Source organism: Natator depressus, chromosome 2 (assembly GCF_965152275.1).
Source record: "Natator depressus isolate rNatDep1 chromosome 2, rNatDep2.hap1, whole genome shotgun sequence".
Lineage (NCBI taxonomy): Eukaryota > Metazoa > Chordata > Testudines > Cheloniidae > Natator > Natator depressus.
The window spans coordinates 175,456,719-175,483,585 of NC_134235.1; the positions used below are offsets into that span (position 1 = coordinate 175,456,719).

The 26,867-nt window shown below is 40.9% G+C and overlaps 1 protein-coding gene across 5 annotated transcripts in view; it reads left to right on the plus strand.

Moving 5' to 3' along the window:
- Window positions 1-26,867, plus strand: part of ELMO1 (engulfment and cell motility 1) — a 418,423-nt gene that overhangs the window by 262,603 nt on the left and 128,953 nt on the right. For all 5 annotated transcript variants that reach the window (XM_074945335.1, XM_074945337.1, XM_074945338.1 and 2 more), the window contains one exon: window positions 21,541-21,677. In XM_074945335.1, coding sequence (XP_074801436.1) covers window positions 21,541-21,677 — 137 coding nt within the window. The remainder of the gene's footprint in view (window positions 1-21,540; window positions 21,678-26,867) is intronic.

Consider the following 26,867-nt stretch of genomic DNA (forward strand, 5'->3'; position numbering starts at 1 on the left):
GGCAAGGCTTAAGGATGTCGTTGATTTTTCTCATTTTCTTGCTGGGGCCAACTGCTCATTTGGAGCCTGCTTTTCAGATTTGCTGAGCTCTCCAACACCACTTGAAGTTGATGGGAGCTGAGGATGCTCAGCACCTCTGAAAATCAAGGCACAATTGTTTTAACACGCCAGTAAATGAATTTGTCATTACAAATAATCTCCATGGAAGTACTGCATATTTCTAGCCAAGGACCTCAAAGCGCTCTACAAATCGTGAGCTATGCCTTGCAAGACTCCAGCGAAATAGGGAGGGAAAACCCCTACTGGACTGTTGGGGAAATGGATGTGCTCAGAGCCTGTGACGAGCACAAGATCATCCAGAAAATCTGAGAGTGAGCCAGACATAGAATCCAGCTGTCCTGAGCCCCAGTTCTGTGCATCAACTACAGGCCCTCATTCTCATGTGATGAACAAGAAATGCTCCGTTCTGTCAGTCCCTACATTAGTTGCATTGGAGAGTGATAGGGGGTTTGTTGTAATACTGATTAATATTTACATTCATTTAATTAATTAATATTATGCACCTTGCATGAGCATAGTTCTCATTTGCTGGGAAGAGTATATTATGATCATAGACACCGACTCCATGAGTGTTCTGGGGCTGGAGCACCCACCAGCAGCCCCCCTCATCAGCTCCTCCCCGTTCCCCTCAGTGCCTCCCGCCCACCGGCAGCCCCGCCAATCATCACCTCCCTTTCCCTCCCAGCATCTCCTGCCTGCTGCGAATCAGCTGTTCTGCATGCAGAACATGCAGGAGGCACTGGGGGAGGGGGGCGGGAGAGGGACGCTTGGGGGAGGGGGCAGAAGAGATGGGGGTGGGAAGTGGTGGAGTGGGGGCGGAGCTTGGGGCAGAACCAGGGGGTCGAGCACCCCCTGACACATTAGAAAGTCAGTGCCTCTGATTGTGTTCACTATATACATATGTTTAATAACCCCCTGCCCCTACTTGATCTTTCTGACCAGTGATGCAGCATCCTGAGCAGTGCTTGTTGTTGTTTTAAGTAGCAGAAATGTCAGGTTATAATTAACAAGGGTTGCTGGGGTGCACTGAATGAGGAGCTCCTCTTATCTGAAAGATAACGTTACCTACATCCGCCTGCCCACCAGCATTACCAATAAAATTAGTCTGAAATAAATGAGTGGAGCATGTCCACAACAGCAATTACCAACGGCTAGCTAGCGAAAGCTTAATATTGTCCTGCATGTTTATCTTATTATGGAGCTTGAAATCTTTCTTCCTTAATGAGAGAATACACCATTGTTCTACTGCTGAAAAAAGGCCTCTTGCAATTGCTAGCCTGTCCCTCTCCCTTTTGATGATATATGTGTTGTAAATTTCTCTGATAGATAAGAAGCAGCAGAAAGGAGGTCATCTCAGTGGCACTGAGGTAAACGAGATGAGGCGCTAGGTGGCAACTCGGTTCTGAAACCCACACTCTGTCTCCTGCTGCTCAAGGCATCAGGAGTTGAGAAGGTTATGGAGGTGTGGTGATGCAAAGGGAGTAGTTTGAGCACCATTTAACTCCACAGTGACTCTTGATGGCAAAGCAGGAGCCATGGTAGCTGGGCTCTGTGAAAGGGAGACGCATTCATGCTCCTGTGGGAGGATTAATTGCTCCAATATGAGACCTGTGTGCAGATGTGGGAGAAGTTATATAAGGGTGAAAATAAGGTGTAACATTTTCATATGCGGGTGCCTAAAATAAACCACTTAAATCCCCATTCAAGCGCCTAAATAAAAGTGACCTGATTCTCAAAGTAGCTGAGCACTTGCAGCTCCTATTGAAATCAATAACAGACTGCTGTGTGATGCATATTTGGGGACATACTTATGAATCCATATGGAAATTCAAACATTTTGACCTAAAGTCTTTCTCCAAATGTAAATGAATTGTGGCCACTTATACTATGGACACCATGAGATGGGGTGCCGCATAGTCACTGAGGCCAGCCATTAGATGGTGTTAGGAACTTATGCACTAGGCCAATGTGTTACAAAGACACATGTTCAGCTAGACCGTTTTATGTTCCAGATTGGATAGCTGGGCTAATATTTCTGAGAGATCATGGAAATCCGGCATCAGCTCAAATAACAGCACTACTTATTTTGAATATGTGTTGGGACAAAGGACAGGAGTGAGTTTGAGCTGTACTCTCACTTGGGCTACAGATAAAAGCTTTCTGTCAGAAGCTTTTGTTAGTTTGAACTTGTGGGCCGCCAAGGCTATGTGTAGCTACACGTGTCAGTGAAAGGCTCTGGCAGGGGGAGGCAGTGGGATACTCCACTACTAAAAATAGCAGTGTAGTCGGGGGAAGCAATGCTTGGGTGTGTAGAGAGCCATGTAGACTATATACCCTAAGGGTTCAGCCATGCTTTACTCGCCTAAGCAGTGCCTCACCACCTCCACTGCTATTTGTACCCATGGAAGGGGTGTGTGCCGTGTGTGTACTCTACATGTCGCTGTAAGGAGTGCGCAGTGTAGCGGTACCCTTAGGAACCTGGGCTAGAGCCAGGTTTAGTTTAAAAAAACCTTCTCTCGTATCTTCCAGGCATGAGAGAAAAAAAATAGTAGTATATTGGGTTAACTTTTTGATTAAATCCACTGAAGATGCCTTAATGCTGTGTTAATAGGAACTTGACTTCTCTGGCAAAATCGTGGCTTTAGTCTGCTAGTAGAGGAGTCTCCGCTATGTTTTTTTCAACTCTAGAGGTATCATTGCTGGAACTAGGGGTGCTGGAAGTGCTGCTGCTCCCTCTGGCTTGAAGTGATTTCCATCCAGGGCTGGCTCCAGGCACCAGCCTTCCAAGCAGGTGCTTTGGGCAGCAGTCCGTGTCCCACGGCAGCAATTCGTCGGCAGCTCCACAGCTCTTCCAGGCGCGGCGGCAATTCGGCAGCAGCTCTGGCACTGTTGCGGCGGTGGCAATTTGGCGGTGGCTGCTTGGGGCAGCAAAATTGGTAGAGCCTCCCCTGTTTCCATCATATACAGGGGTTACAGTTTGGTTCGATGGCTCCCAGCACTCCTGCCGTACAGATTGTTCCAGCATCCCTGTCTGGAGGGGAATTGAACCTTATTTTTTTTGTTATGGGGTTGATCTAACCAGGGCTTTCTTCTCCCAGACATGACACATTGGCCATTTTGAAACCATCTTTTCTAACTTCTCCATCTAGTGATGAAGGATATTGCAGCTCTTCTCAATGAGGCATTTAACACCTTCTATTTTATTTTGTTTTGAAATATTGTCGTTTTAAGTTGTCACAGCAGCCTCGGAGGCAGGTTTTTCATTCTTCTAAATCTTTTTTTTTCTTTTTTTATTTTTTTTTTTTTAAGGTTTTGGTAGTTGCAAATTGCATATCCAGGCTACTCATACAGCTGATTAGTTTCAGTCAAGAGAGATTTGAAGAACTCCTTGCAGACGGAATAGTGATTTTCTCCTTTTTCCAGGATGTGATTAAATGTGCTAAACTAGTACTTTAGATTTAAAAAAAAAACAACCACAAATAACCCAGGGCTGATATACAATAACTTCCTTACAACATTTCTTTCAAGGCATGTCTGGGATAACACTTTTTACATAGACAAGATATCCTGTGCTAAATTTTGAGAACTAATTTGAATTGAAATCCAGGGGCAATGAAAACTCTGGTCTGAGATGAGTTTGATTTTCCATGTTTGAGATTGCCAAATGTCTGCTCAGCAAGGGGAGAGAATTTCTAAGCAGCTTAACTCTCATTTCAAATAAAGCTAAAATCTGATTAAAAGAATTTTCAGCTGAAGGCTCCTGACTTGTATTTCATTTAGGTTTTGAGGACACCTTATTTTTTTCTCCTCTATTTGCCATTATTTTGTGATGCTCATAAATGCAGTTGTTTTGCTGGAGTGAGTGATAAAAAGTTTGGAAAATAAGACCCACAAGGAAAAATTAAGAAAACTTGGCATAACCAGGTGGAGCAAAGAACATAACATAAGAACGGCCATACTAGGTCAGACCAAAGGTCCATCTAGCCCAGTATCCTGTCTTCCAACATTGGCCAATGTCAGGTGCCCCACAGGGAATGAATAGAACAGGCAATCATGAAGTGATCCATCTCCTCTCCCCCATTCCCAGCTTCTGGCAAACAGAAGCTAGGAACACCATCCCTGCCCATCCTGGCTAATACCCATTGATGGACCTAGCCTTCGTCAATGTATCTAGTTCTTTTTTGAACCCTATTCTAGTCTTAGTCTTCACAATATTCTCTGGCAAAGAGTTGCATAGGTTGACTGTGCGTTGTGTGAAGAAATACTTCCTTCTGTTTGTTTTAAACCTGCTGCCTATTAATTTCATTTGGTGACCCCTAGTTCTTGTGTTATGAGAAGGAGTAAATAATTTACTTTCTCTACACCAGTCATGATTTTATAGACCTCTATCATATCCCCCCTTAGTCATCTCTTTTCTAAGCTGGAAAGTCCCAATTTTATTAATCTTTCCTCATACAGAAGCTATTCTATACCCCTGATCATTTTTGTTGCCCTTTTCTGAACCTTTTCCAATTCTAATATATCTTTTTTGAGATGGGGGACCATGTCTGCATGCAGTAATGCAGTATTCAAGGTGTGGGCATACCATGGATTTATATAGTGGCACTATATTTTCTGTCTTATTATCTATCCCTTTCTGAATGATTCCCAACATTCTGTTCGTTTTTTTTTTTTTTTACTGCTTCTGCACATTGAGTGCATGTTTTCAGAGAACTATCCACATTTACTTCAAGATCTCTTTCTTGAATGGTAACAGCTAATTTAGACCCCATCACTTTATATGTATAGTTGGGATTATGACAGGTTTCAGAGTAGCAGCCATGTTAGTCTGTATCCGCAAAAAGAACAGGAGTACTTGTGGCACCTTAGAGACTAACAAATTTATTAGAGCATAAGCTTTCGTGGGCTAAGTTTTCGTGGGCTACAGCCCACTTCATCTGATGAAGTGGGCTGTAGCCCACGAAAGGTTATGCTCTAATAAATTTGTTAGTCTCTAAAGTGCCACAGGTACTCCTGTTCTTTTAGTTGGGATTATGTTTTCCAATGTGCATTACTTTGCATTTATCAACACTGAATTTCATCTGCCATTTTGTTGCCCAGTCACCCAGTTTTGTGAGATCCCTTTGTAGCTCTTCGCAGTCTGTTTTGGACTTAACTAGCTTGAGTAGTTTTGTATCATCTGCAAATTTTGCCACCTCACTGTTTACCCCTTTTTCCAGATCATTTTTGAATATGTTGAATAGTACTGGTCCTGTACAGACATAACTGTCTACAGACCCATAAAAGAATGATATAACAATGACTGGGAACAGTTAGTTCTAGTCAACAAAGACAAAACGAATAATGGGCTTAAGGTGCAACAGAGAAAGTATAAGTCAGATGTCAGAAGAACACTTTGAGACTAGTTAAGCAATGGAACAAGCTGATGGGATATTGCAGAATTGCCATAACTGTAGTTATTGTAGGATAGACTAGTCACCTGTATGTTAGGAATGACTTTAGAATAATGAAATTGATCCTGCTGCGTTGCAAAGACATGAACCAGATCTGTGGTTCTCCAGTTCTTTCATTCTCTGGAAGTCTCTTTTCACTCTCCTCTCCAACTTCCCAAACATTCACTGGATTGTTCTCCCAGATGTTTAATTCTTCTCACCACTAGGAGAGAGACCTGTGCTCCAGAGACTGTGAGCAATGGAACTAGATGATTCACTCAGCTTCCATACAACCAAAATGCTTCTGCAATTGTAATGAATTACATACGCTAATATTCACCAGTATATGAAAAAGGACTCATTTAGAAATGCTTGCGCTCTCTCTAAAATGCTTCTGAAGCAATAGATATATATTTCTCAGATTAAAATATAATTTTTGTTTAAATTGTTGCAGTAAAATGATTGAAAAGTTGCTTTAATGTTGTAACCTATAAAGAAGGAGAATACAATGAAGCAGAGGAATATTGCAGCCTAATTAAACATTTCTATAGTATCAACTTTGACTACAGTAGCTTTACCGATCCCACACCATCCACAGGCAGCAAGGTATCAAGAGGCTGAGTTTGCTCTAATGAATGAAGTTAAAGACACTGGCAAAGGGGTTTGTGAATTAAATATGCCTTGTGGAAATCTGCAGTTAAAAAGATTCTGTGGCAGTTAAACCTGTTGCCTAATTAGCTTGATTTTCTACAACCCTTTCAGGAGATTAGGTTTGACATCCGAAGAGTAAATGCTCTTTTAATGTTGTTTGCAAAGCCCTTTGAAGATGTAAAGTGCTACATAAGTGGTTAATATGATGATGATGATGATAATCTCAAGGATGATGATAGTCCAAACATGCTAACTGTATGTCGAGAATTTAGTTTAAATATTATGCAGGAGGTTTGATCTCTACCCCATCACCATTCTCCTGCTTTGTGAGTAGACATTTTAAATCAGATATATGTTCACATATCTGCTTTAGCAGTGTGTATTTTGTTCTGCCAGCCTGGCTTGTAACTAAAAATGCGATCTACAAATTAAGACCATTTGTGGCAAAATTCAGTTTAGGCTTTTATAATTTTCTAAAGTATACTGAGCAAATTATAACTGAGAGGCAGTTGTGGACTCTGGATTAGGGCTTTTCATGTCCGGGAGACATGGGTTCTAATTCTGACAGGGTTCACAAGCAAATGTAAGGTTTGACCTTCCACCTTAATCACTAGTTCACAGAGGTCATCATCTCATAAGTTAGCCTCACAGTGGCCCTGGAACATACTCCAGGGTAGACTTTTTAGTGCGTTGACAGCCGAATGGGGAATCTTACAAATTATCTGCCCATGTCATTCCAACATCTAATCAGTCACAAGAGGTTTTCCTTAACAAGAGTATACAGGGGGGGAAACCCATTTAGAAAAAAGGCATTTTCAAGGTAACACTTCTTGTGGTGAAGGGTGAGAAGGAGGAAAAGAAAAATGAAGATGCTGCTAAATTTACTCTTGAGTGTCTATTATCTGGCAATGGCACTATACACATTTTCAAAGAGATATGGTGTAGTGAGTGGAAGCAGATTTTCTGCTTGTTGAGCAAGCACTGTTGTTTAAGCACAGCTCAGAACCATATTTGACATTAGACATTGGGAATCCACATATGCTTTAGGATGAGACTGGTTGGAGATTTCCCCAAACTAAACATTATAGTTATGTTAGCATTCTAGTAATATTAATTTTCTTTTCTCTACTTCACATTCTACTATCCTGTTGATATTTTGACACTATCTGGAGGATGATTCAATCCAATGAGGGCATCTGTGCTTGGGCAGCTTTAAACTACCCTAGGAGCCTTTCTGGTGGGACCTACTTTAGGTTTATACTGAATCATCTCCAAGATGTTCTGGCTATGTGTCCTCCCCAGCTGTTCCCATACACTTGTGGAGCTTCTCTGGCCGACTCTAAGCAGACACGTTGTTATCATCCCCAGACTGGGGGCCTTACCGCTGCTGGCCTATCACATGGCTTAATCGAGGGACATGCCAACACCAGTACTGTAGCAATATGGAGGATTTATGTCTGTGGGTTCCATGTAGTAGGAGACTTTGTATCTAATTCACTGTAACTGTTTTAGAGAGGTGACTGAATAATTTTAGGGAAAGGATGTACCTTGTGTTCTTCTCCTTCCTGGCTTGATGGCTTGTTTCATACCTTCTCCATCTGCTCATTTGTTTTTCCTGCTTGTGATTCTCCTGCAGTTGCTCGCTTGTAAAATGACTTTTTTGTTATCAGTTTGTTGTTTTCACTGGTTATTTTATGCAATGACCTTTTCTGTTTTTACTTTTTTTTTAGTGTGTTCATTTTAGCTGGGACTTTAGATAGAGGGTGGAAGGTATTGGTTAACTACACTTAAACATCTCTGCAGAATTCCCATCTAATTCTATGCAGCATTTGTGAGAACAATTCTTGTTGGTGCTGGTATCTACAGGTTCCTTTAGGGTTCACCCACAGATGGCGTCTTAGCCAGCCTATTTATGGCAGAATTCATTACTGTCCCTGTCTCTGGGGTCAAAACATGATTTGAAATGGTAATCAGAATATCTTCATGGTGAAGTATCTTACAGAAGAACTTTGGAGAGTCATGGTCTGTGACCTGTGGTGGAATCTAAATAATGTAATCAGAAAGAAAATCGGTAATTACACATAACTAGATAAGCTTTTAAATAGGAGTGCCTTCAAAAGGAGAAGCAGCAGGTTGGTGCTATCTAGAGTGATCAGATTTTCAAAGTGAAAAATCAGCACTCCTATCCTGGGATGAGGTGGTGTTGGGGGCACGTAGGGGACAGCTTTGGTGTCCATCAAGAAGGTTTACAAGGAAGGTGAGAAAGAAAAAGGTTACCCACTGCTTACTGTTCTTGTTCATGCAGTCCACCCACCCCCAGTCTTACAAGAGTGCTCTGTGTCTGTTTATGTGTAAATAGTAAATAGAAAATGCGCTAGTAGATAGCAGTGTTGATGGATTTCGTAGGACTAGCAAAGGTGGTGATGGTTTACTGAAAATGGCTTCCTTTGTGCAACTCTTTATGAAAGCTCGTAACACCCACTTGCTTCCCTCACTTTCACAGTCATTCAGTGGATTTGTCTCTACATCTGGTAGAGGGCTTTTTCCCTTAAAGGATGTGGAAAGAGGAGAGGTTGCTAGCAAGGGGGTAGGGTATCAACATGTGATAAACCTGATAAGGTGATTTCCTTGGTGTATGCATGCTCAGTCAGCCCTTTGTCAATTCTGCCCCCTATTCTGGCAAGCAGCAATTTCAGGTGGCCAGTCCATGGGTGCAGTTTGTGGGAACTGAATAGTATCCCCTTAAATAATTTTTAAGCCCTCTATTAGCCACTAGAATCCTGCCAAGAGTAGCAATGTTTCTGTATTAGCTAGGCCTTGCATGTTATATGTGCTTGTTAAACATAGCTAGGTGGACCCCATGGCAATTCCTTCATATTATGTATGTTATGGAAAGAACAAAAGACACAAAAATGAGGTTCACACAAACTGTAGAAAGAAAACTATAATTTGTAAAACTGACAGTGGGACATGTCTCGAAAACAAGGAATGTTCCTGATTTGCAGGCACACAGGTGCTATCAAAATAAATACAACCCATCCCCACCTTAATCCGTATTTATACTTTAACCCTAATTTGGGCATTGTTGTGATCAGTCCTTCAGTCTCCCTCTAAAATCCATTGCAAAGTAGTCTAGTGACAAAGTCACCCCCAGAACTCAACCAGCCAATCTCTTTCCTGAAATGTTGGCCATCCTAACTTTTAATCTCCTTCTGCTTAAGTGTACAAAACTTGTCAAGTTACCTTGTACATTAATAGTCAGACCCTGCCCCCACCTCCCAATATCCGCATTTCTGCAGAGAGCATGGTTGGCAGGCAAAGTTTCCCCTGGAGGAGGCTAGCTCCCTGTCCTGTCTCTTCCACACATAGCCCCGCCCACACTCCACTTCCACTCTGCCCCAGGCCCCGCCCCTGCTCAGCCTCCCCTCCTGCCACTCACTGTGTCCCTCCTCTCCTCCACCCCCATCCCCTGCAGGAGTTGGGATGTGAGGAGGGATACACTGAGTGGCAGGTGGGGGGAGGGGTCTCGGGGCAGGGGATGAGGAGAGGAGGGACATGGGCATGGGGGTCTCGCGAAGGAGGGGGGTGGAGTAGAGGAGAGAAGGAACTCACCACGCAGAGGTGGATGGTGGGGACTTGGGAAAGGGGCGGAGCAGGGATGGTAAGAGGCGGAGTGCAGACAGGGCTACCATAGCCCAGGCATCTGGAAACAGCCTCCCCAGCCTGTTATACCTGCGGCCCATGGCAGAGAGTATGTCTGACAATAATTTTTTCATCATTGTATTCAGCATTGTAGCCATGCTAGTCCTAGGATATTAGGGACACAAGGTGAGTGAGGTAATATCTTCTATTGGACCAACTTCTGCTGGTTGGAGAGACAAGCTTTCGAGCTTACACAGAGCTCTTCACAGCCAGGGTAATTGCAAACAAGAATTGCAGTATAAAGACATGGGGCCATATTCTCAGCAGGTGTAAATCTGCATAATTATTGACTTCAGTTAAGCTGCACCAATTTACACCAGCTGAGGAACTGGCACAGGGGACTAAGTGTCACACAAACACTTTGCTCCAAGCAAGTAACTTTTTGCAAAGGGAAAAAGCAAATCGAATTCCTCAGGTGTTTCTTCCACTAATTGGTTGTGGTCATTCCATGTTTTTATTCAGGGGTACTGTAAATTATGTTAGGACAGAAGTTATTTGTAGGTTTTAACGTTCTTCACGACAGACTTTCAACTTGACAGGACAAAGCAACTTCTTAGTTGTCATTCTTATTTCCAGACTCTTAAAAGTCTCTCCATTTCATAGAAGAGTGTGACTAATCTGAATGAAGTACTCCCTCATCCCTGAAAACAAAACTTGGTTTCCCACATTGGATTTTAAAACTGCATTTGTTATTTATAAGTGTTTTTCATTCCAGGAGTGCTGTGGGGGTTGAGAGGGGTACTGAGTACTTTCCTGGTTGATCTCTATGATGTGCCGTGACACAATACAGAGGCACATACAGCATTATTCATTTCCAGCACCTCTTATTTCATCACGAACAAAACTATAAATGTTTCTTCTGAAGGTAAGGGGAAGCCCTTATCAACATGACATTGGTTCTGTGTGTCGTCAGTTTGATTTTTCTGATCAAATGTGAGGTTTTAGTATTCTCAGTGATCTTAATTTCTTTGCTCTTAGGATTTCTCTTTGCTGCCTGCAATTTTGAACTAGAACTTTGTTTTCAATTCCATTGCAAATGTGATTGATTCAGCTAGTTCTAAACATTTACTGATCTCTGTAAAGTGAGTTCTTCTTACCAAGCAAGCTTAATCTTATGGACTCATCTGGTTACCTTGATTTCTTTCAGTTCTGTTTTGGACCTGGGAAAGCAGGGAGTCTGCAGGGATTTCATCCTTTGATCTCCTAGTAAAACAGATATGACAGATGTTAGTGCTAATTGTTTTAAGTCTATCAGCAGTCTTGATACTGTTGATCACAAGGTTATGTTGACTGGATTTTGACCTTTGCTGGTCCTGTCACCTTCATTTTGGTGGGGTAGATGGGCTTACTCTTGTGATGGTTTCTTTCTGAGCTATCAGAGAGGGAGATTTTGAACAATCACTCACCTGCCTTAAATCCTTCGGGGGCAGGGTTCTAGTTTGCCACCACCCATCCTCAAGGTGCATGTTAAACTGCTTGGGAGAGCTAGTGAGATGATTTGGATATGGTGTCATGATACAGACAACACACAGCTCAGTGTCTCGCGTATGACAAAATGAAGGTGCACAGCATCTTTGTTTTCCATTGCCTGGATGAAATTGAATCCTAACCCAGACAAAATGAAGGTGATGTTTACACCTGCAGAAGGGCTATATGCTAGAGGGGACATATACTGTCCTTCATTTTCTCTGTAACTCCTCTAATCAGAAATACCATTGGTTCAAGTAAATGTCTGTATGAAATGTTTGGGGAGGAGTGTGAGTTTACCATTTTGCGGCATGATAGTTATTTTAGACCCATTCTAGTACAGTTAAACATCTTTTAGCCAACGCAAACTAGTAGTTGGACATCCATTGTACCCCAGGTTTTTCTGAGTAATTTTGGTACAGATTGTGGTGCAAATATTATGTGTACTGTTGGAAAGAAGGCTCAGTTTATCCCATGGAGCGTCTTCTGTTTAACCATTTCCAAAATAGGTGTGTAGGTAACTTTGGTGCTAATAGAAATGAGTGACCCCTAGCACTGTCTTAAGCCAACCATAGTGCAAGCTGGCACAAGCTTCTGCACGCAGATCTGTGTACTAATGTCCTAGCTATTCTGGTTCTAAGCCTCTTTTGGGCAGGGACTTATAGTGATAGCCAGGAGTGCAGTGCTTTTTTGATGAGAAATGGAGACTAGAATCAATTGACTTTCATACTTTTTTGTGGTTTTTTTGGGGTTCACCCAGACTAATAAAGGGTTCTGTCACTGCCTGCCCTGTTACCCTGTGGGCAATGTGTGGTGGAGCTTTTGTTCAGATCCCTGACACCACTTAGCCTGTCCACAAGTTCAAGGACTCACCCTGTCTCTCGCCAGCCCAGTTACTCTTTGCAGGGTGACACCAACTGCCTTTCAGTCCTGAGTCTCCCTAGACATGTCCTCCCCAAGTTTGTTAATTATCAGACACCCAGGCCATTCTCCTCTGGATCATTAATCTCCGAAGGCATGAAACCAGCCCCCCAGATACCAGCTTACATGTTTTACATGGCTTGCATACAAAGACCTTCTTGGGGTGAAAATAAACGAAAAACTTATTTAATAGAAAAAACACAGATTCATAGATGAAACTGTCAGGGAAAGCAAATGTATACAAGTTACACAGAAAATAATTATGGTTAGTTACCTACTGCCTTAAAATAGTTTCCCATCATACCTCGTAGCTATGGGAGGGATCCAGCATTCATGGACAGCCTTTTGCCCCAACACTGGGCCCTGAGTTCTGAATAAAAAAATCATCAGTTACAAGCCTGCTTTTGGGCCAGCCTCTGTTGTTTACCCTTAGTCCATGGTGACTCATGGTTATTCAGAATGAGGAAATTCTCTCTTGACAGCCCAGATGTTCTTTTCCATTTCAGGTGTCTCAATGTCTTCCCAGTTGTCTGTAATGGTCCATCATTGTCTTTTCCTGGGCTGGACAATGGATAGTTACTTGAACCTGGTTTTGTGTAAACACCTGGCTTGGGAGGTGCCCCTTACCGCTGCCACCTGCTTGACTGCTCACTGCCCTGCTGAGAGCAGTTTTCTACATGCTGGAATATATAAATTCATAACCACGGGCTATATACATCTCTCATAATGACCGTCAAATTCAGAATATTACAAGCTTTCATAAAGGACCATACTCAATATATTTTTATAGTACAATGACATAATAGCAATAAGTTGGTTTAACTGCTTGTTTGGGGTGGTGGTCTGTTCTCCCTTGATGGTGTCTGAACCCTGATTGTTTCAAATTCTTAGAAGCAAAGTGTGACAATGGGCCAGATTCATTGCTGATTTGAAACAGTGCATCTCCGCTTTCACCAATGGAATGGTATCTTCTTACATCAGCTGTGAACTTGTCCCCAGGTTTGCAGCACTGGAAGCTAGTTCCTTGAGCAATCTTATCCTTTTTGCTTTGTACCACACAGGAAAAAACCTCAGCAAATTATTTCTTGACTTGGACTTAACTAAAGGAGCTGATTTGTCTATAATATTTTCTGCTCCGTGTTTTGCGGCTGAAGTGTTGTTATATTATGCTGTACGTTTCAAAGAAAAGGTTCAGTAGCTTCTGTTCTAATAGTCCTTGAGTCTTCTAAGCAGTATTGTTCCAATGGAAAGAAAATTACCCAATTGGCAGCAATGTTACGACTTTATGATTGCATTGCTCTTGTAGCCCTGTCACAATGACCTTTCCTTGCCTTAAATTACATTGTTTTCCTATCCTCTGGTAGAAATGTACCAAAAGATTTACTTCAGAATTACTGCTTGTAGACTGTGGGGAGCAGCATTGTAGTTATTGTGACAAATGGCAATATTTCTGCAGTATTAGGCACACTTCTTCTTACATTCTGTGTCTAGTGAGAGAATTTTCAATATTGTGAGTAAAAATGGTCATGGCAGTAGTTATTTTTGATATATCTCATCTTCAAGGAGAAGCAAAAGCTACAATACTCCCCCTTCTCTTGAGAGAACTAATGAGACTTAGTTGCTCTTCATGTTGTCTTTTATTATTGGAAAATATTATTTAGAAAACCATGAGGAGTGTATGTTGTATATAGAAAAGGAGTACTTGTGGCACCTTAGAGACTAACCAATTTATTTGAGCATAAGCTTTCGTGAGCTACAGCTCACTTCATCGGATGCATACTGTGGAAAGTATAGAAGATCTTCTATGCTCAAATAAATTGGTTAGTCTCTAAGGTGCCACAAGTACTCCTTTTCTTTTTGCAAATACAGACTAACACGGGTGTTACTCTGAAATATGTTGTATATGTTGCCCACACTACAACTCTCACCCGTGGATCTTGCAGCACTTGACAAACATCAATTAAGCCTCACAACACCCTTGTGCAGTTAAAATATTATCTCCATTTTATTAATTGGGAAACTAGGAGAAGGCAGTAAGGAGTTGGCTACATTTGGGGTAATGTGCTATATGGAGTATGATTTCTAAAGCACACTAACGTGTTGCACATTAATTGATCCGTGTAGACCATGCTAATGCACAGTAAAGGTTCCCTAGTGCACGTTAACATAGTGCCATTTTAAACAACACTACATTAAAGTAGTTTACACAGACCAATTAATGTGCAGCACATTAGTACCCTTTAGAAGTTACACCCCTCTAAAGCACATTACCTCACCATGAAGACAAGCCCTGAAAGAGGTTAAATGTCATGCCCAAGATGAGGCAGTATCGTGGTAGGTACAGTTGGACTAGATTCTCTAGGTCCTAGTCATTTTCTAACCACTGTACAAATTTGTAACATGGGGATAATGATACTTATCTCCTCTATAAACATTTTGAGATCTATGGATGAAAAACACATTATAAGAGTTAAGTATTAATTGATTTGTTGAGACTTTCCTTAAACAAATTATCTAGCTCTTCAATCATTTCAATATCTTGGAGGAAAGTTCAATGTATTTTTCTGATAAACCTGATGAGTTCTTTGGAATGAGCAGAGAATGATTTGTTATAAAAGATATCTCTCTCTCCCCATTTAAGTGAGATAACATTAATGTCAAGTGATCCTATTTATGTGGTTGAGTGAATCGTTTATTTGATTAATTTAGCCTCTCTCCCTCTGCTCTTGGAATATCTGCAATCATATAGCAGTTTTATCAAATTTATTCATTACCCAGATTTACTCAATAAAATCTTCAGATTTTATTTTGTGGACTGATTGTGCATATTGCCATCCAAGTTGAGTTTTTACATGTGATTAATCACGTTGTTTTATTTTCCATTCCTTATACAGTGACTTTATAATCCTTAACATCAAGAGAAGAGCTTGAAGAAGTTCTCTGGCTTTGAATCTTTCAGGGGGCTAGCTGTGCAGGGAGAGGTTGCAGTTAAATTGGAGTATGACATTTTTCAACCTTTTCCTTTTTGGCTCTCACATATTTTGTCTAAAGTACTGTGACATTACCGAGGGTACAATCTGGACTGATGAACAGCTGTGTTCCCTCAGTTCTTCAGCCTGGTGTGCCTTTTACGCTACTTTGCTATGAGAGCTACCACTCCTGGTCTGCTCTCACACAGCCTCCCAGTTATATTGTATGAATGCTGTAACCAACCACTCGTGAATTACATTGTCGAACAACACCAACAAATTCCCAGTCCCAGACTTTCCCCCAGAAATGTGCATTTTGTACTGCCCCGCTCTCTCCTTTACAAGCTCATATAAAGTCTGTCATTGTATTAATACAAAATGATATGCACAAATCCTGTTGTCCCAAATGGAGCTTCCCAAACACTTCAATCCAAACAAACTGTCTAGATAAAAACTATAAAACAAGTTTGTTAACTACAAAATGTAGATTAAGTGATGAGGCACAAAAATCAGAATTGGTTACAAGAAAATAAAAGTAAAACACAACTAATGCCAAGTTAACAAGCTAGAGTGAATTCAAAGCTAAGTGTCTCTCATCACATGTTTCAGCAGGCTTACTGGCTGAATCTCTTTCAGTTAGGATCCCTCCTCCAGTCCAGTGCTGCTTCCTTTGTTCTTTAAGTGTTGTCGATGCCCTGAGTAGAGAGAAAGGGAGAGATAATTTGGGGCATCTGCTCCCCTTCCTTATTCCTTCTCTTCTTCAAGAATCCTCTCCAGCTGAGGCTCAGGAGATGGAAAACCTGTGTGGCTGGGATCCCTCAGCTGTTTCTTTGTCAAGATTTTGATTTTCCCCACATACTCTTTCCTGCCAAAGAATGGCCTGTAAACCAGGTGATTGTCCATTCAATTTTGTTGACACCTGACTGAGGCGTCGGCTAGCCTTTTGTTTCTGGGGAGCTGGTTTATGGCTGCTCCCCCAGACTTGGAACATGTCTTAGTAATACCATACAGAGGAATCTTATAACTTTACATGTAATATTGCCACACATATTTTACCAGGACAATAATAATTAGAAAATTACGAATTTTCAAATGATACCTCACAAGGCATACTTTGTACAAAATGTATCATAGTCCTGTAAAAGAGGTGAACATGGGGTACAGACTGTCACAAATTCCTAGTAAAATTAGACATGCACAATTTATTGCTTTTATGCAGAATTTATATTTAATTTTCACCCTCCCTACATTTACAATAGCAATGGGGTGTGAATGTGGTCCTAGCCGTTACGAGTGAAGTCAACTCCTTCTCTAACTTGCTTAATTGTCTCTGTACAAGGACTTTGTAAGGGGTTTTGAGATATCTATTCCCATGCTGTGTGCTGAATGTGTAAATTTAAGATTAGTTTATGGCAAATGTTTGTAGTGAGGTAAATCTACCACAGAAATTTTCACAGAAATCAAGCACAGAAGGTGTAGGAGCACAACTGAAGTGAAATAGTTTTTAATTTTTAACAAATATTCATGGACCTTCCCCCCCACCCTGCAACTTTCACTCTACTCTACTACTTATTACACTAAAGGAATACTGTATGCTTCATGGTTATTCATTGTCTTTGGTCTTGTTGATTTTTATAGCTCCGCTAGAAGATGGACTCTCTTACTTATTTAGACTATAGTACGTACAATATGGTCAAGATTTTCATAAGTAAGTAGCAGTTTTGGGCTTTCCTACTTGAGATGTCTCAAAGTGTGGTGGCTAAGATCTTTCAGATAATCTGGCCCCTTTTGAAAGTGCTGACAACTGCCTTCTGGAAAACAGGCCCCTTAAAGATGTCCCAGATTGGGCTCCCAAAATCATGAGCTGATTTTGAAAGTAATGGCCTATATGTTTCTCATTTTTAAAGCTCATTTTTCATGTAGTAATAGTAGTAGTAATATTAATATCTAGGTTTTATATAGATTTTTTCATTTGTAGATCTCAAAAGTACTTTACAGAGGCGGTAACTATCATTATCCCCATTTTACAATGGGGAAGCTGAGGCATGGGGGTGTGGAGGGTGAGTGACTTGCCCACAGTCCATCAACAGGCCAGCAGCAGCACCAGGAATAGAACCTAAGTCTTCTGAGTGTGAATCCAGTGCCCTAGCATTAGGCTCTGCTGCTCTGTCAGTGCCTGCTTCTTTCTTTGTTTTTCTTTCTATTACTTTTCCAGTATTGCTAAAAACAATAATAATTAAAAACTTCTGGTGGTTTGTTTTTTCAAGGGGGAGGAATACTGGGAATTTTTTGAAGAGAGGGGAAGAGGTTCGATCAGATTTTTTTTCCCCAAAACCTGTATGTTGAATTGGTAACCGTATAACTTATATATATCAGTGCAATAGCATATCACCTTCTGCTCAACTAGCAGCCTTAGATTCACGCTTGTGAGTTGTGAAAAGCTGACACTCCAGCCAGCTGGACTGGCTCACTCATCCTTTGCAGGAACTGTCTTAGATGGAGAACTTCTTGTAATCTATACCCACTTTGAAATTTAAATCTGTATTGGTCTCCATGTCAGTCACTAATCAGAACATACTGTACACACTGTCGTTCCAAGAGCAGGCTGATGTGAACATGCAGAGATCAACCTATTCTTAGTGCCATGAGGAAGAACCCTGCCCTGATTTTGTTTCTTTCTCTGATGAGAAAAGGGGTTCCAGAAAAAGGGAGGGGAAGGGAGGCGAGGGACAAGTATTTTTTTTTCATTTTTCCTGTTATTTTCTTCTCAGAGAGGGGAAACAAAAGGTAACATAACAAATCTATTTAAAATATGAGTAATCTGGGGAGCCTAAAAGTCTCTTAGAATAGCCAACATGTACTTGGGTAAATCTCTGAAAAAAGCATGCATTAAAATATTGCCTTCCAGAAATTAGCTATCTTGTGTCAGGTGCCATTTCTGATCAGTAAATTAGCTTCACTTCCTTTCCTGAAGTCATGCTCAGAGAGGAACTAAAAGTTTGAAGGATTACTTGAATCCCATTAGGTGGCACACAGAGCTCCAGTTCAGAGAAGTAGGTATAAGAATTTTGCTAGGAAAGGAGAATTTAGCAAATTCTCAGCCTGATTTATACAGACCAGATTTTTCTTCTGATTTGTCTTTCAAAGGAGGTCTCAGAGAAACATTATTATAAGGCATAATATTAACGTTCAACAAGGATAAGTAACCATGATGATTTAAGTCCCTGAGCTGTAGCCTTATGTTTGTGTGTTTTTATTTAATAATAAATTTGGCTAGTTCCTGCTAATGGAAATGTGTTTGACAGTGCTGTGCCTAACGTCAGGAATATTACAAGTAGGCTCCATACAATGTTCCCCAAATTGGTCTGACAGTGAACCTCAGTTTTAACTTGCCACTTAGAGCTGTGCAAAATATTACATAGTAATATTGACCACTCTCTAAATTTGGCCACTCCTCAGAGAAAAAGATGGCCTTGTGGTGAAAACCTTCAGCCGGGGATTCAAGATATGGGTAGAGTTTCTGCTTCTGCTGCAAACACCCTGTTCTGTGACTTTGACCAGCTCACATAATCTCTCTGTTCCTCAGTTCTCAATCTGTGCAGTGGGGATAATAATGTTGCCTTTCTCTCATCCGTTGTCTGTCTTGTCCATTTAGGTTTAAAGCTCTTTGGAGCATGGATTCTCTTTTACTGTGCACTTATACAGCATTTAGTAAAATGGGCTGTGATTTTGGTTGGAGCTTTTAGACACTACAATAATATTAATAATAATAATATTTGATTCAAGGATGTAAAATTATTCAGTTTCATGGAAGAGTCATTTTCCAGACAAACAAACGTGTTACTGAAGTTCAGCATGGAATTTTTTCTACCATCTGGATGTCTATGGAAATTTTGAGGTACCTCTTTATGATGCAGTTCTGAATTTTGAGTCTGGTTAGTTGGGATTAGCATGGTTTAAGACATATTGGCTCTGGTCTTCTGATCGAGTTGAGTTGCCCCATTTGGATTGAGAGGAATTATTTTTACTCTTTCTCTGAGTTGAACAGATGCAGGAAAGTTGCAGTCTGTTGACTAGTTAGAAAAGCATTGGCCTCCCCCAATTTTTATTTTTATTTTTTTTTAAACAATCAAAATAAGAATATAGCTTAGTACTTATTATGAAGAGCATGCCTGGGAATTGATGATCAAGTTTCTGAGGATCCATAAATTTCACATTAATTTTGATTTATTGATGTATTTATTTTTAAACAAGAAGGAACTGTGATTAGCCTGGGCTCTGAGAAGGATTAGAGAGGCCAGCATACCTCATGGTTACTGCCTTGTTTCATGGTCTGATTTACACAGCCACGGCACTGACTGCATTCTTCTGCCTGACATTATTTTATTTCTCCTCATCGTTATAATATTTTATGATTTAAGGACAAGCACGCTCTGAAAAACCTGTTCTTTTGTGCCACTGCCGTTTATTACAGGCTGAAGGCCTGATAATTGGAAATGCTGGGCACTCATGACTCCAATTGAAATGAAGGGAAGCTGAAGGTGCTCTGAAAACCAGGCCGCTGGCATTTTATTTTTTTAAGGGATGGAGGCCTTACTCATAAACTGAGCTGCTGCCTTGACCAATTTGCCCTTGACTACACAGCCTTGGAAATGAATGGATTTCATTTGATTGGAATGAGACCTGAACTCCTAAATTAACTCCGTCCCTAGCTCTATAGCCAAGAAATTGATTATATTTTGATCTGACATTACAATTAAACCTCATGTGTGCGATTAAGCTTCAGAGTTTTGCCTCCATAATTGGAATGTTGCACCTCAGGAAAGATCAGAGACCCTTTTTCTTTGAGGCACTAAGTAATTCCATGCACAGTGTGCTCCTATAGCAGCAGCAACTGCCATGGCAAAGGTAATTATACATACCAAACAGGCAGGTTTCAAAAAGAGGCATCGCTCCCATGGGGCTGTAGCAGGCGAGGAGCCAGGCTCAGGAGAAGAGGCATGTGTTCCTCATCACTGAGGATCTCTCAGTCAGATAGTTCTGTCTGGATACCCCCAAAGAGTTTTCATGTCTAATCTGGCAAATTTAATATGGAGGAAGAGGTTACTAAGGATAGTGAGGCATGTGTGAGAGCGCAGGTTGGGAAGCAGTTTGCCCAAAGGGTACGTGTTCTAGTAATATGTCACATAAGCTGCTTGTGACTACTCCTTTGTTCCTGACAGTAGGTGAGGTTGCTGCTGTAAAAGTCTGTGAGTTGCTAATGAGGAAGATTAGGAGGCTGTTGATGTGGAGGAAAGCTAAGGTTAATTAGCTGATGTGGAGGAGAGCTAAGGTTAATTGAGATGAAGGATGGATGTATCAAGGATGGGCTCAGACTACCCGATAGTCTTTGTGATGCTGGCAAGCAGCATGGTGACGGAAACTGCATCAATTCCAGCAGCATAGGTGGTAAAATGTCCTTTGGGGCAATTGGTCACCAGTGGCCAGATTTTCAAAAGTGCTCAACTCCCAGCAGCTGCCATTGCCCTCAGATTCTGAAAATCTGGCCATAACTCAGTAAGTCCTACAGGAGAGGACAACCTCTTTGTGCAGAATATCTTCTTCCTTTTTGTGTCTCACAGGCCTTCTCTTCTCTCTTTTTTTCTTTTGTTTTTAAACGTATGCTTGACTTTAGGGTTGAAGAGAATTGTACAGAGAGTGTTTGTATTCAGTCTTGCCTTTAGAAAAAACTTTGTCGATATGTGGAACAGGACTCTGTTTAGCTGTTTGTTAACATTTATTTTAGGTGCATATATTTAAACATCTCTACACTTTCACATAGAAAATCACTTTCTCTGATACCTCTGTGGCATACCGCCACAGAAAACAGGAACTCATCAGCTACTGCTAGCAGAGCTTGTTCTTTGATCAGACGATGGTTTTGTATCCTCTTACTGCTTGGGTTCAGTGTCCGCTTCTCAGTCAGCATAGCTTTGGTGTACATACTGCTAACAGAGGGGTAGGTTCTTCTTTTGATGACTAGGCTTGGAGTTTTGTCTATGCCTTTCTTCATCCTAGCCTGGACGGTAAAGCTCTGCACAAACAACTTGCCGTCACCTCTGAGAGACCATCCAGGCAAGCATCTAGTTGCCCTTTCCTGCAAAGAGGTTCTATACTGTGTCTCATTCACTTTTACATTGCAGACCAGGGCTGGCTTTCCAAAGTGGTGTGTTTACACCTCCTATCCTGGTTAGAAATACAGTTCCTAGGAATTACCGTATTTTCCAGATGCGGGTGTTTTTTTCCAGTTTGGGTCCTGCCTGTTAATATTTTATTTTCCCCTTCTCTTACGTCTTTAGCCAGTGAGACCTGCAATGATTTCCACCCCATGTTCTTCACGCATGACAGATCATTTGAGGAGTTTTTCTGCATCTGCATCCAGCTGTTGAATAAGACGTGGAAGGAAATGAGGGCAACCTCTGAAGACTTCAACAAGGCAAGAGAGGGGAAATTAGTTGACAGTAGTTCTAAGACATGGATGTGTGCTCTTAACTGAGGCCCAAGGGATTTATACATTCCTCTCCCACTTACTTCTCTACTGGGTTTCTCCTATGTAAATTCCTTGCATGTCAACATTGAGAAACCAAAGAGCAGTGGATGGGAGGGTCTGTGGAGGCTTTCTGACCTTTTAAAGTTGTGTTACACTGCAGACTCTGAAGATAAATGCAATAAACCTGGCTTGAGGGGAAACTTTGCCTTTTTATATTGTTAATACCATTCTGAAGTGCTGCAGCCTTCAAGGTTGTAAATAATGCAGGGAGAGTACAACAGTGATAATTTTGTGCATCCTTTAATTTCATTTGGATGACCTGAGTGCTGAAGTGGTAAAATATTCAAGAGTGGACATGATCCTGCTGCAACTTTAAGTGTTATGCATGTCAGCCGCTGGAGTTTGAAGTAACAAAGCTTGCAGTGTTAAGACTTATTAGAAGAGATTTGCACACTGATCTCTGGAATTCTATATTCCAGCCAGACTTGCCAGCAAGTACCCTCATCCTTGCTGGCCCTTTGGACGGGCTCTTGATACTCTTGCCCACAGCTGGGAATAGAGAAGTTGATGGAGAATGAATACTGGAGCCTCTAACAGCTCCAGTGTTCAATACACAGAGCCTTATTGGCATTAGACTTGGATGCTTCATGCCTAATGCCAAACTGAAATGTAGTTGAAAGAGGGTTGGCTGCTCAAGTGAGGAAAAACAGTATTCCCTAGATGAAGTAGTGGTGGATCTTCAGGACACAGTGTGGACTGGCCATCTTTTAGATACAGGTAGCTGCCAATGAGGACATATGCTCTGGCAAAAGGAGGAAGGGATGCCCATAAAAAAGCATACTAGTCTTGTGTGTAGTTTACTGGCCAAGAGGTACAGTTATTTACTACCCAAAAATGCATTGACAAGACAATTCGCTGGATAGTTTGAAAATTTAATTCACATGTATAAAGATGCCAACACTTTTAAAGAGGTCATCAAAATAAGTGACTGTATTTAACAAGTGCATGAATGGATGTTGATCACTGAAGCTATATTATCATCCCAGCCCAATAAGGATTTGGTATATAATTGCCTTCACACCGAACTGAGAATATGCAACTAGTTATCCTAGTGGATTAGTGTAATAGGGCAGTCCCATTTCTGACGACAGACGGTCCCCAAAAAGATTCAGTGGAGGATGAAACTTAATAGATTTATTTTTCAGTATTATACATTGCTCTAGGGTTCTTTGGAAGACCAAGCGCAGTTGCCTTTCTGTTCTAATGTACTATTTAAACTTTTAAAAGGATAGGATCTTTTAGCCCTTTCGTTTACAGATGAGTGCCTCTCTGGAGACAGCACAAAGGATGCAGTTTGTTGTCATACATGACAAATTGCTTCTCCTCACTTTCTATCTTCATAAGTCTTAAGATCAGTTTTTAGTTAGAATAACTTTTATCGTCCTGGTAATGTCAGAAAGTACCACTTTCATACTGTTTGTTAATCACTTGAGATGTGGAATTCTTTTTCCCCGAAGCTCAGTTGGAAACTCAGTATACTGGAGTGAGGCTCTTGGAACCTAACGTTTCTGCTTGAGAGCTACTCTGTGATCTTTAATCCTAATGAAGAAGGGATAGCTCTATTAATTTAAATTTTGATTAATCAAAGTAAATTGGACATTCTATAGGTATTAAGAGGTTTTACAACCTAGCTTGTGTGCACATTTGGAGACTTATTCTCCACCTCTCACACCATAGAAAGGTTAGTATTGCTAAAAGTCGAATAGTTGGAAACTCCCCACTACTTTCCCGTTGGTTCCTTAGTCTATTCTTAAGGTCTCAGTAAACCATAGCTAAAGACTTTATTTCAGTGGTGAATCCAGCTACTGCACTCAATGCTGGGGAGATTCCACCACTGTTCATTAATTTTAAAGCTTTTTTAACAGCAGCATACTGTTTGAAGAATTCTGTTGTGTGTTTTCAAAGACATATGTAAGATCTCATGCTTTTTCTTTTAAACGCTCCCTCATTAAACTTCTTGTCAGCCCTGGCTATTACACTTGCATGCATTAGAAAGAAACTCTCATGTTCCTCATATCTTAAAGAAGAGGGATGTTGCCGATATAACTGTAACCTTTTTTCAGAGTCTTAATATAAAGGTAGAAGTCTGTATAGAATAATTCAGTCAGGCAGCTAAACTTATATTGTGCCTTTATGACATACTTTAGGGCTTACATTATTCATATCTGGTGGGTATTGTAGAAAAATTAAGATGTAGTTAGACATGCAAATGGAAACAACTCCACTTTATTTGAAACATGTCTGGTTTTGGAGTGTACAGGTGATCAAAGAGCCTTTAGCATGCTATGTCATCAGCTGTTGTTTGTAAAAGTACGGCATGGTTTGTGCCTTTGTAAATATAATAATCTTTCCTAGCTGTATGTAATTATACATTTTGTATATTGGTACAGGGAAAGGTTGTGTCTCAGTTTTACTGACGGGTCTGAGATTAATGTGGGTGAACTAGGGGGCACTGAATTAGTCCAGGGGATTGGTAATGGAATACAGAACCTTTCATCAACAGGGTGCAGGTTTACATTTAGCTTAATAGGGACTAAATGAGAGATGGCTGTTTGGTGTCCTATGTAAAAGATGTTTGGTGGTCACATAAACCTACCACACCACAACAGCTTGTGTTGATTGGCCCTTTGTTGCCCATCTCATTAGAGACTGTGTCTTCGCTGCAAAAACTAGTAACTGGAGTCCAGAGAGAGAGAGAGAGCGAGAGAGACTCTCTCTCTCCGGGGCAAGCAACCAAAGAAGGGGGTGTCAAACCAGTTGAGAGGTAATCCCCAGATAAGCCACGAGGAGGCACCCCAGCAGTGAGTAGCAAACAGGGTCACACCATCCTGGTTTTTGTAAACCCCCTGCATTCGCTGGTCATCTGAAGGAGCAGTTGGGCCATGTGAGCGGGTGAATTTGACAGCAGAATAGGTGAGTGCATATGCACCTCATGGATCACCACCATGCCTGTCATATGATAATGTCACCATTGCAGCCTCCATGAAGTCTCCCTGTGAGCAGCCCCTTGAGGCCAGTCCTCCGCCACACACAGAGTCACATCCATGTTGAGTATGAGATTCTAGGGACTTCTGAGAGCGGCGAGCCTAAATGTAAGTCGGTGGCTCCTGACTCAACTGTGACTAGCATGTCAAAATCTCCTGTTCAAATCTCTGTCATCCCCAATAAAACCATAGAATGTGAACTTTTCTCCCTCAGGACAAGAATCCTGGTTTTCACCCTGAAAATCTGGTGAAGCTATAAATCAACTATTTTTATTCTTAAATATAAACACTTTCTCAAAGTATTAAACTACTGTAACCATTTGCAGTGACTCAAACTCAGACTGTTCAGCATTTCAAAGGGACCTGTCTGGTTGTCTCGCATGAACATTCATCCATCAGACTGCTCTACTTAAGGCTTCTTGGCAGCTTCTTGTTCAATTGGAATTGTAAATCCTGAGTCTTCCTGGACTTACTGTTGACCTCAAATGGTTCTCAATCAATAAATATACAAAAGTCTCTGTCTTGCAGAAACCACAGCACCCAGGTAGTCAAGAAAATTCATAGTACAGCTCTAAGGAGTAAATCTATTGTAGTGTATTCACATTTAAGATTTTCTAGTGGTAATGAAGGTGTAGACTGTATCATTTCAAGAAGGCTGTCAGAATGACCTTCCCAAGATAAAGCCATGGACCACCAAAATCCAAAGCTTTTAAAGTCCTTACAGCTCCTGCTTTGATTGAAGCAACTGCTGCAGGAGGAAATCTAATAACTTACTAAACCTATAGCTTTTTAAAAAAAAACTAGAGAGTTAAGATGTCTTATTGTCAAGGTTTTCCCTCATTGCAGAAATATAATTCATACATTTTACCATGTAGTCATTTGAGGTCATCCTTCTCAGATACTGAAGATATATTTTCATTGCCAATTAATGCTATATGCTATAAACTTTGCAAAGTTCAATTAAAACTGTAATTTCAAATTACTGTACAAGACAGATACATCTTCCTAGCTATTGCTTGTAGGCGAACTACAATAAGGCCCTAGACCTGTGTATCCATGAGGAGTCCCGGTGACTTTATTGGAATGTCTCACTGGCAACGGCAGTCCATGGTACTAGATCCCAGTGCAGGAATGGGGCATAAATTGATAATTTATGAGATTATATTAAGAACATACATAAATTATATGAGACATATTGCAGGCATACATATAACAAACAGTGCTCTGTGTTGGTCAATAGTAAATTTAATAGGTAACATTCACACTGGCAGCAGATAAAAGCAATACATATCTTTTGTGAATCCTGTAATTAAATACCAAAGCAAGCGCTGAGGCATTTGATGACCACAAAAGACATTTATTGGTGATACACTCCAACACTCTGAATGTTTTTCCTTGTTCTATGACAAGATAACAGAAAAGACAATGAGCATAATATAAAAAATGAAAAATATTGTTTCTCTGCTTGGTGAGGATTTGAAAGGACTATGCTGTTCTTTCTCAGATTCTCTAGTGACTTCATGTTGTAGGCATAGTTAGAATGTATAATTACTCAAGGGCAGGTTTAGAATATGACTAATTGTTCAAGAGCAGGATTTAAAACTGAATAATTATGTAAGCAATTTACTGAGGGAGGCAAATTTTTTTTGGTCCAGCATTACTTGTGATGAATAGAGAACACTTGGGAAAAGAGTATTTTCAAATACCGTTTGAAAGTAGGGACTATGGGGGCTGTCCAGGGAGAGTGAAGTCGTCAGCCTGGAGCCACTGCACCAAGCACTCAGTCACCTGCCTTGAGGCATCCTCTGGCAAGAAGGTGGTACAGTGTGTGGTTGGAATGATGACAAACTGTGTGGAACTCACAGACTTTGTCTGAAATCTGGGCTTTATTTTGGACTTTTTGGTGAATTCCAGTTTCATGAGTATAACAACAAGAACTGACCACGCCTTCTAAATGCCACTTAACATTAAGTTCAAATTCACATTCACTCTGTTCCCACGGGGCAACACAAAACACTGAAAAAAGAGGAGAAAGTTTCCTGTATCACTCTCAAGTGATTCCCTCTACTGGTAGAAATAATACTTAGCATGT